The sequence below is a fragment of the Alligator sinensis genome, unplaced genomic scaffold, assembly GCF_000455745.1.
Source record: "Alligator sinensis unplaced genomic scaffold, ASM45574v1 scaffold647_2, whole genome shotgun sequence".
Taxonomy (NCBI): domain Eukaryota; kingdom Metazoa; phylum Chordata; order Crocodylia; family Alligatoridae; genus Alligator; species Alligator sinensis.
The window spans coordinates 2176564-2186638 of NW_005841832.1; the positions used below are offsets into that span (position 1 = coordinate 2176564).

The 10075-nt window shown below is 47.7% G+C and overlaps 1 protein-coding gene across 1 annotated transcript; it reads left to right on the forward strand.

Annotated features, from left to right (window-relative positions):
- The first annotated feature begins 5147 nt into the window (after positions 1-5147).
- LOC102376908 (olfactory receptor 13H1-like) lies at positions 5148-6080 on the forward strand. The gene has a single exon (XM_006015024.1). The coding sequence runs from the start codon at positions 5148-5150 to the stop codon at positions 6078-6080; it is 933 nt and encodes a 310-aa protein (XP_006015086.1).
- The last annotated feature ends 3995 nt before the right edge of the window (positions 6081-10075 follow it).

Sequence of the window (10075 nt, forward strand, 5' to 3'; positions counted from 1 at the left end):
CGTCTCAAGAGACCCAGACAACGCCAAATAGAACTGCAGGACTTAGCAGCAACAGTGCCATATCCAACTGAAACTGCAAAGCACACCAAACAATGAGTATAGGGGTCAGGGCCCATGATATAATTACTGTGTTGGAACATGCCCTGGATTTTACTCCGTGGTAAACTTACTCCAGAATAAGAAGCAGACACACAACCAGTTCCCCCAGGTTGGTAGCCTGCATTAAGTGCCTGCACAACACTTGATCCTAGGCAGCTGGGGAGCTGGCTTACAGTGGTGCAAACAGCTATTTTGGGATTGATTAGGGGAGTGGACACACAAACAGTACACTGGTGTACTATTTATCACTATAGAACTATTCCTCACTTGTTGAGTGGTAAGTTTACACTGGAGTGGAGTGACTTATGGTGATGTAAAACTGTGCGTCGAGTGCCCACTGCACTTTTACTATGGAGTAAAGTCTATGTACTACAGAATAAACAAGTTGAATGCTTTTATCAGTCCTAAATGGTCTGGACTCAGGTATCAAAAGCGGACTGGCTAAATTCGCTGATGACACCACACTATGGGGAAGTGTGATCACACTAGAGGATAGGCTGGTGATTCAGGCTGACCTGGACAGGCTTGCAAGATGAGCAGACCAAAACCTGATGGCATTCAACACAGAAATGCATGGTGCTCCACCGTGGGGGTGGGGAATCTGCATCACGCCTATAGGCTCAGCACTGCTACACTTGCTAGCACTATGACCGAAAGGGACTTGGGGGTCATGACTGACCACAAGATGAACACAAGCCACCAATGTGATGCTGCAGCTGGCAAAGCAAACAAAACCCTGGCTTGCATCTATTGATCCATCTCAAGCAAGACCCAGGAAGTCATCCTCTGGCTGTACTTGGCCTTGGTGAGGCCACAGTTAGAGTACTGCATCCAGTTCTGGGCTCTGCACTTTAGGAAGGATGTGCAGAAGCTTGAGAGAGTTCAGAGGAGAGCCATGCACATGACTGGAGGACAAGAGAACAAGTCTTATGAGGAAAGGCTGAGAGACATGGGACTCTTCAGCCTGGAAAAGCAAAGGCTCAGGGGGGCTTGATGGCAGCCTATAAATATATATCTGTTCACCAGGGCACCCCAAGGGAAGACAAGGTCTAACGGTCACAAACTCCGGGAAGACTGTTTTAGACTGGACATAAGGAAAAACTACTTTACCGTCCAAGTTCCCAAAGTCTGGAACAGATTCCCCCTAGAAGTGGTGCAAGCACCTACTCTGGATGCCTTCAAGGCACGTTTGGATGCTTATCTTGCTGAGCTCATTTGACCACAGCAGACTTCCTGCCCCTTGGGCGGGGGGCTGGACCCAATGATCTTGCAAGGTCCCTTCCAGCCCTGATGTCTATGAAATCTATGAAATCTAATGGGTAATTATTTTCTTACTGAAAATAGAGGCAGTACAAGCCTAACCTACAATGGGTCTCCACTAGGCACCAGCATTAGCCTGTACTTTTAGAGCAGAGAGGTGCTTTTAGACCATCCCAACCTAAAACGAGTTGTCTTTTCTTGTTCTCATTGTCTCAGAGTCTTGTGACAATAAAAGAGAGATCACAAACCACGCTGACTGGTCATCTCTCCTATTAATAACCCCCCACTTAGTAAAGGACATTTCTGCTTCAGAAAGTGTAAGTGTGCAGATTAAACTGAGTTATAAGCATTTCTGAGGCTATGTCACTGTGTATAGGAAATAGGATCCCTGAGGCTTCAAGAAAAAAAAAAACATGCATTGCACCCCAGAGACAAACAACTTGGATATTTCAGGAAACCGTGCACCATGATGCAGCTTTTTCCCTTCCCTGTGTAAGTGAGTTATGAGAGGATGGTGTGCAAGGAAGGAAGCCTTCAGGAGAAGAGATAAGATTTTGAAACGGGAGGTATGGCAGAGAACTCAATATTACTGTGAGTGTGACCAGTGGCCAAGATGAGCTCTCAGTGCGGGGAGTGGGGCTCACTGTGTATGGACTACCCTATTAAAGGGGGTGTAATTCCAGGGAGGGTGTGTGATTCCCACAGCACCCTCCCTGGACCTGCCCCTGGAAGCATTTTGAATTCTATAGAGAATCACAGCAGACTTTTTGTATCCTGCTGTGCCCAAAACAAACCACCAAACTCTGATCTGGCTTCTGGACAAATTAAGCTCTTTGCTTAAGGATACTGGAAATGGCACAACTGGCACCTGACACCTTTGCATTGGTGGAGTCAACAGAGCCAGAGGGACCAGAGAAATAACACAGGTCTCCAGACTGCTGCAAGGTAAACTTCAGGAGTGGCTGGCACAGGCAAGGAGAGATGCAGGGAACTAGGCAGCCTTCCACAGAGGCTGTTGTATAGACAGTGACACAACTCTCAGTCCTGAGGCTCAGGTCTCATCCACACCATCACTTCATTGAAAGGAAGTCATTTCACAGATACAGGTAAATGTAGAGGCAATTTGGCTCTATTTGGAAGCCAGCAGGCAAAATACCAAGGCTATTGACTCCTGGTTATTGAGTCTGGCAGAGCAGAGAAACTGAGGACCAGACTTCTTTCATCTGCCCAAAGAATTTGAGTACTTGGGTTTGCATCACAAAGCAACCAGTCAGCTTCTGTGAGGTCACTTTTGTCTTGCTGGTGGCCTACCTGCATATGTATGCTAAGGTCAGATAGAACAAGGAGCAATGGTCTCAAGTTACAGCAAGGGAAGTTTAGGTTAGACATTAGGAAGAACTTTCTCACTAGGAGGACAGTAAACCACTGAAACAAGTTACCCAGAGAGGTGGTGGAATCTCCATCTTTGCAGGTTTTTAAGATTTGGTTAAACAAAGCCTTGGCTGGGACAAAATAGTTAAGGATGGTCCTGCCTTGAGCACAGGGTTAAATTAGATAACCTCCTGAGGTCCCTTCCAACCCTAATTGTCTATGATTCTGTTATGGTTCTATCTGAGTTGTTTTCCATCCACTTTCCCTGGGCAGCAGGATGTGGGCTGTTGTTGTGGTAGATTCCAGAGGATGCAACTGTCCTTTTTTACTGGTTCCCACTTTGCAAGGGGGTTAGAACAGAGCTCCATTTAAGGCTTTTCATTGTTCTGGGCACAAATCCAGATGTGGTGCCAGCCTCTGTGGGGTGAAGATGGGAATGAAAGTGCCACTAGTGTGCTGTGCATCAAAGGGGCTCAGCTTTGGGCACTTCCAAGGAATCCCCCCATATTAGGAGAACTAATCAGGGGAAGACTGAATGGTGATTGGCAAGGAGTCCCCGGCCTCTGTCCCAAGCCAAACTGCTCCTCTGTCCCATGGTATGTGTGGGTCAATGGATGGAGCAAGCTCCCTATTCCAAGCCCTTTGGAATAAGCACCCTAAAATGACCTCCCAAGATAGGGAGTCTTGGGGGTCCTGTGCAGCACCTAGCCTGAGTGAGAAATGAAGTCACCTGCCCTATTTCCGACACCTCATCAGGCACCATGTGGGTGAAGACCCCTCAACTTCGGGGGACCTATGATTCCAGTTCCCTCCACACCCAGCAATGAACAGAGCTGCTCAGATACCTTGTGCAAAGGTATGATCTGTAAGGACCTCTGCTCCTTAGTACAACTAGGAGGACTAGGGCATCTGCATTCCCTCCCAATTTTTTACCTCACAGCTGAGCTTAGTCTGGGCTTTTCTTGCGCGTAGAGACCACCATCTCCATTCAGGGCAGTGGCTACTAGTGACACTGGCTCCCTACTGATTAACCACCGAGGCTACTCCATAATTATCGTGGCAGGAGTTTGTTTCTGCCTTCTCTTTGTGCTGGATGTTTAGAGAATCCAGCACAGCTTGGATGTTCCAGAAACTTTTATATTTGGTAAGAAACCAGGTTAGGACACTTTAGCCTGGTCAGCTTCCTCTGGTTGGGAGAAAGCTGTTAGAGCAGGATCTTCCACCCCATAATGGTGATTTCATCCCCAGCCCCTGCCTGGAGCTGGTTGATGGTATCCCTGATCAGAAGAAAGTTTATCTGCTTTGCTAGATCTGTGGCTGCTCTTGGTATCCAGAGAGATGTTGAATTCCCTGCAGGTATCAGGAAGTGTGGAGGGATAGGGAGAGTCTTGGGTATAACGTGGATCAACATAGTCTGTAGCTGTAGAGGACAAAGCCAATATGGCATAAACATGTGTCACAAATGTATGCCATAGCTGCTGTGGGAAAGGAACTTCTGTATCATTGGATTCTGTTCAATCTCCTTTGGGATAGCTTAGCCACTCTCTTTGGAGTCCACTATAGATGACAAGAATGGCACCTACACCATTCCCTGTCCATGAATCAATTAAAGACTGGTTTTGTGCCTACTCGCAGCCTTAGTTTTCATGAAGGGAGTGAGCTTCAGTGCAGCAGGGTTTAAGTTATCAGCTGCTCTGTGGGGGCGTGCTTAGACCCATGTTTTTCAGTTCCTAGGAGGCCTGGTGGGGGCATGGTAAAGGGCTGTAGCTGAGTAAGGATTGAGACCCACCTGGGTTGTTAGAAAGACAGCTTTTATTGACTATGCAGTGTGAGGGAGCTCGTTGGTATAAAAGTGTACCAAGACAAGCAGAAAAAGGGGTGGCAGTAGAGTTCTGGCTGCATAGTGCATACCAGAGTAATCACTTGCAACAGGAGAGGGGTTGAGGAAATATGCAGTGTGGGTTGCCTGTGATGTAGTGTGGGATGACCAGACCCATGTCATGAAATGTTTGGTGTCCACAAGGTTTGGTAACCTTGACCTAGCTCACAATAAACCGTTTCAAAACAGTACTTGATTTTCCTGGTACACTTTTGAACCATTATGGGCAGCTTTACACCAGTGTAACAGGCTTGTATCCATTCACATGTGGTTTATACTGGATTTACACAGGTCTGGATATGTACTGGACTATCTTGGCTGAGGCATGCGACCCCTGCTCCCTTTCCCTCCTGATGTGCACATGATTTAAAGACCGGGGCATGAGGGAGTGTCTTAGCTGGAAGGGGCTTCTTAATGCTTGCACACAATTTAGGTTGAGCCTGTGTGCTCAGATCACTCTTCTGGGGCAGCCAGTATCTTTCCTGGCTGTCCTGTCCCCTCATCCCAATCCTATTCTATATCCCTGCAGGTGAAATCTATGAGGGGAGCCAACTGGACACTGGTGACAGAGTTCATCCTAGTGGGACTCTCCCATCACCCCCAGGCACAAACTGTCTTCTTCTGGCTGCTGCTGCTTATCTACCTTGTGACTCTGCTGGGAAATGGACTCATCCTGGCCATGATCTGGGGGGACCCACGGCTCCACACCCCCATGTACTTCTTCCTCAGCAATCTCTCCTTCCTTGACCTCTGCTACTCTACCAGCTCTGCCCCCCCAATGCTGGCAAACTGCTTTGCAGAAACTCCCACCATCTCCTTCACTAACTGCTATGCCCAGATGTGTATCTCGCTGTATCTGGGTGTGACAGAGTGCCTCCTGCTGGCTGTCATGGCCTACGACCGCTTTGTGGCCATTTGCAACCCACTGCGCTACCCTTTGATCATGAGTGGGAGGGTGTGCCTTCAGATGGCAGTTGGCGTGTGGACCAGTGCATTCCTCCTGACAGTGGTCCCCACACTCACATTACCATCTGAATTCTGTGGGCCCAATGTGATCAACCACTTCACCTGCAAGGTCCAGGCTGTGCTGAAGCTAGCCTGCTCTGACACATATCTCAATGGCACCATGATGTTTGCCAGTGGGGTACTGACGCTTCTTGTACCCTTTGCCTTCATCCTGGTGACATACATCCGCATTGGCATGGCTGTGCTGCGCATTCGGTCAGCCAAGGGCAGGAGCAAAGCTGTATCCACCTGTGGATCCCACCTGACTGTGGTCAGCATATTGTATGGCACAGCCATGGTCATGTATGTTCGCCCACAGGCAAAGTCTGCCTCCGATCAGGACAAGCTCATTGCTGTGTTCTATGGACTTGTCACGCCCATGCTGAATCCTCTTATCTATAGTCTGAGGAACAAGGATGTGCAAGGAGCACTGAAAAGAGTGTCTGGCAGGAAAATGGCTGCATAAATCCTGTAAAAGAAGCTACACTGAGTTGGATTGCTCCTTTGATAATCTCCCATTATAGCAAAATTCCAGCAAGACAAAGCACCAGGAGCTGGGGCCAGGTGGGGCAGCCATTGACAGGGCTGGGAGTGGAGGCAGGTGATGGGGCCAATTCAGGGATTTGTCTGATTTGTCAGTGGCTGAATCTCCGAATCAGATTTGGCCAAATCAATTTGGGATAGTGGTTCAAATCACTGAACTGAATCACTGTCCCCCGAATTGGCCGAGTCTGAAACCAAAGCGAATATACTAGCTGTTTTGCACAGGCCTAATAGTTGCATCACTTGGCACTTGCTACCGCTGTTTAGTTCACTAAGGGTCCTCTGTTCTCCTCTGCTCTCAGAAATTTCCTGCTTATATCATTACTCATAGGTTCTAATCAAGTAACCTCTGGACTTTCTTGTGCGCATCCTTTTTTTTTTTTTTTCTCTCATCGAGGAAGGTTTTTCAGACCTCAGATGATGAGGTTATTCTTTTCTGAAGCATTCTGAATTTTTTAACATCCCTACTGATGTGTGAGGAAACTGAAATCAAAACAGTCTGTGGTGTCAGCAGGCGGTGCTGCTTCTCTGTTACTTGGTGGTATCCTTCCACGTTGTGGCTATGTCTACACTGCAATCTGAGGGTGGCTGCTGCAGCACCAGTGTAGCCATGTTAGCCTTAATCTAGCCACTTGGTGTGAGAATATAGTGAAGATACAGCAGCATGGTCTCTTCATATATGCTCTGGACAACTAAAGTGTGTGCTTGGCTACCTTTGGCCAGGATAAAGTCCATGCCATTGCATCTTCCATACCATGGTTACCCATGCTAGATGGCTTAAAGCTAGCCCTGGTAGGATGGTCTCTCCCAGACTCCTGCTTAAAACTGAGGTATAGCCACAGAGATCAAGGAGCTGCTTCTGTGATGTGTTGGACAAAAGTCACAGTCATGCTTCATTCTGATTCTGCCTCAAAATGGGGAAGAGGTTTCTTCTACTAGTGGAAGGGCTTGTTAGCGAACAAGGGGCAGAATGAAGTAGGCAGGTGAAGCTGGATGAATTCAAATAGTGCAGTTCTTCAACAGAGGGGAAGGGGTTTGCTATTGGAACAAATTCCACAGGGTCAGGATTGTGGGGGCAGGGGCAATTTTCTGTTCCTGAGAACACTCAAAGCAAATCTGGAGGTCTCTTTTTAGAAGATCTGCCATTTAACCCTGAAATCCTGGCTGGGATGCAGGAGTGGTAATGCGCCATACAGTGACACAAGGACAACCACTGGATGCACCCACCCTGGATATACAGGCAGTCCTCGGACTTGCGATACAATTGGTTCCTGAAAAGCACATCTTAAGTCGAAATGTTGTAACTCGGAACGATTTTCCCATAGGAAACAATGTTATAAATGGGGGATTGGTTCCTGAACCAAGGCCCAATACTCTATTTTTACCAAAAATAACCCAGAATTTTGTACTCAATCAATTATAGATGAGTAATATAGCTACATTAATGTATTATATTATAAATAGCAATCATTTCTATTTGGAAGGACTTCTTTGAGGTGACTCTGCTGGACTTTCTGAAGGGCTCTTGGCTGGAGTCTTCTCAGGAGTCTTGGCTTCAGGTTTTTTTGGAGTCTTGTCTGCTTTCTTAAGAAAGTGTTCAATGAAGTTTGAGCAGATGTTCTCCAGAGACACAGGCGATACAGCAAACTTGTTCACTGGCGTAGCATCGCATCAGATCAAGCGTTGTAAAGTTAAAACTGATGTCAGAAATTTGAAACAGGGTGTCAATTTATAAACGTTGTAAGTGCAAAATGTTGTAACTCAAAATGTTGTAAATATAGGACTGCCTGTAGGGCAATTGGTGCCAGAAAGAGTCTCCAGCAGCCGTTCTAGAAGCTGCTCTGTGAGTCACCAGGGAGGGTTGGGTGTCCCAGAGCCAGTGTGAACCCCCATGCATTTAGGAGCAGGAACTGTAATCAAGAGATTGTTCTTCTGGCCTGTCCGTGTATGTAGAGGCAATGTCTGTGCTCCTGTCAACTCCAAGAGCATACATGAACTTTCTCTGTTCCTGGTATATCTGTGGGCCACTGGTCAGCCAAGGAGGCAAGCGTCATGGGGGCAAAAAGATTGAAAACAGGAGTGGTAGCATAACTAGGGGTGGGGTGATCAGATGTAGTGGTCAGGCAGGTACAGCCCCATGACCAGTAGTGTATATGGGGAGACAGGGGTGGAATAACTCCTTCTCAGAAGTGTGTTATCTTGCACCACATTTAAGTCAACTCCGCTCCACATATGTGTGCACACTCTGGGTGTGTATACACGTCACCATCCTATGGGGACATAGCAATGTGCTACATCACCATACGGTGCACTACGGCAACACAGCGATCATGCGGGTCTACATGTGATTGCCAACTATGTCCCCGTAGTGGCATGCTCCTTGGCTATAGCACGCCACTATAGTGACGTAGCAAGGAAATCTAAACTTGAGCCACATGGCACCATAGCAGTGTCACCATACAGCACTGTATAGACACACCCTCGGACAGTTAAGTCAACTTAAAGTTAAGCCATTTTAACTATCAGACAATTAGTATGCATGCACTGTAAGTTATTACACAAAGATGGGCACATATCAGGAGTCAATAGGCACCCCCTCTCAGTAGAGGATTCTGGGCTCTGGATGCTACAAAGATGGAGATATCTAAATTCCAGAAACGAGTGTCATTCATTTACACTCCCATGCTCCACTTCTCCTATTGGCTAACTCTAGGTATCTCCCTGCTCAGCTTCTGCGCTTTCTGAATAATCCTTTGGAGGCGCCTCAGTCTCCCCACTGACTTCCTGGGAATCTTAAGGGTCTAATCCTACCCATCAACCTCCTAGGCAGCACCCATCTGGAGGTACTTAAGGGGCCCATGTGGCTTTTGAGTTCTCTATCATCTGCAAATGTAACAACCTTCCTGCTCCCCACCCCACTCCTTTTCCCAGATCATTAATAAATATAGTCTACTCATTTCCTGTCTTCTAGCCCATTTTTGATCTATGACAACACAGAGACAACACAAACACACATGACATAGCTTCTGTAGTAACTTGCTAAACAGGAACTTCTGGAAGGCTTTTTAAAATCTAAATTAATTATGCTACCTCACTTTCCAGCACCCATTGATTTAACTGACACATTGAAAGAAACAATGCCACATACTCCATGAATTTGAGTCGCCCTAAGGACAAAGATAATTCTTCCTCTAGCCATCCCCCTACCCCAGCAAGGGTCCCATGTCCCACATTGTTACAGCCACCATAGCAACAGAACCATATCCTCAGCAGTCATTGGCCATTCTAGGAACAGATTGACTTTTATTAGTAGATGTTAAGGATTGTAAATCCAAAAAAAGATGACAAAGCCAATAGGGAAATACAGTTCGCCCGGGCGAGGGACTAACAATAGAAGGATGGGGGTGAGGTTGGGAACGCAACTAGGTTACATGCGATACAAAGTTAGCCAACTAAGCCCGGCGGTAAGCGGGGAGGGAAGTGGGGAAGGGGAGGGGGGGGTTTCGCGACGCTGAGAGAAAAAGAGGATAGAAACACACATACCCGTGACAATGGTCCACAATGGTGGAAGAAGTGGTCCGAGGAAAAAGTGTCTCAGTCTAGATATAGTCTATTGCGGGGGTCCTCTTCGGGTGGCGCAGGGTCGTTGTCCGTTGTTGATGAGTCCTCTTGAAGCGAAGGTCCGTCTGGTGCAGGGGGGGGGTTCAGGCGGTCCCCTCTGGGTCCGGTCCGGCGGCTGTTCTCCTGGTGGGGTCCGTGTACTGGCGGTGGCCCGTGATGTGCTCCACGTAAATGTCGCGGGACCACCGGATGGTGTCGGACACCATGAGGCAGCGCATCAGCTTGGCGTAACAGCGGGAGACGCGGCAGGCATGCAGGACGCTCTCGGTACTGGGGTCCCCAGCTCCGAGCGTTCCC

Excerpts from the sequence above, each read along its gene's own strand:
- LOC102376908 (XM_006015024.1), top strand. The coding sequence starts at position 5,148 with ATGAGGGGAGCCAACTGGACACTGGTGACAGAGTTCATCCTAGTGGGA.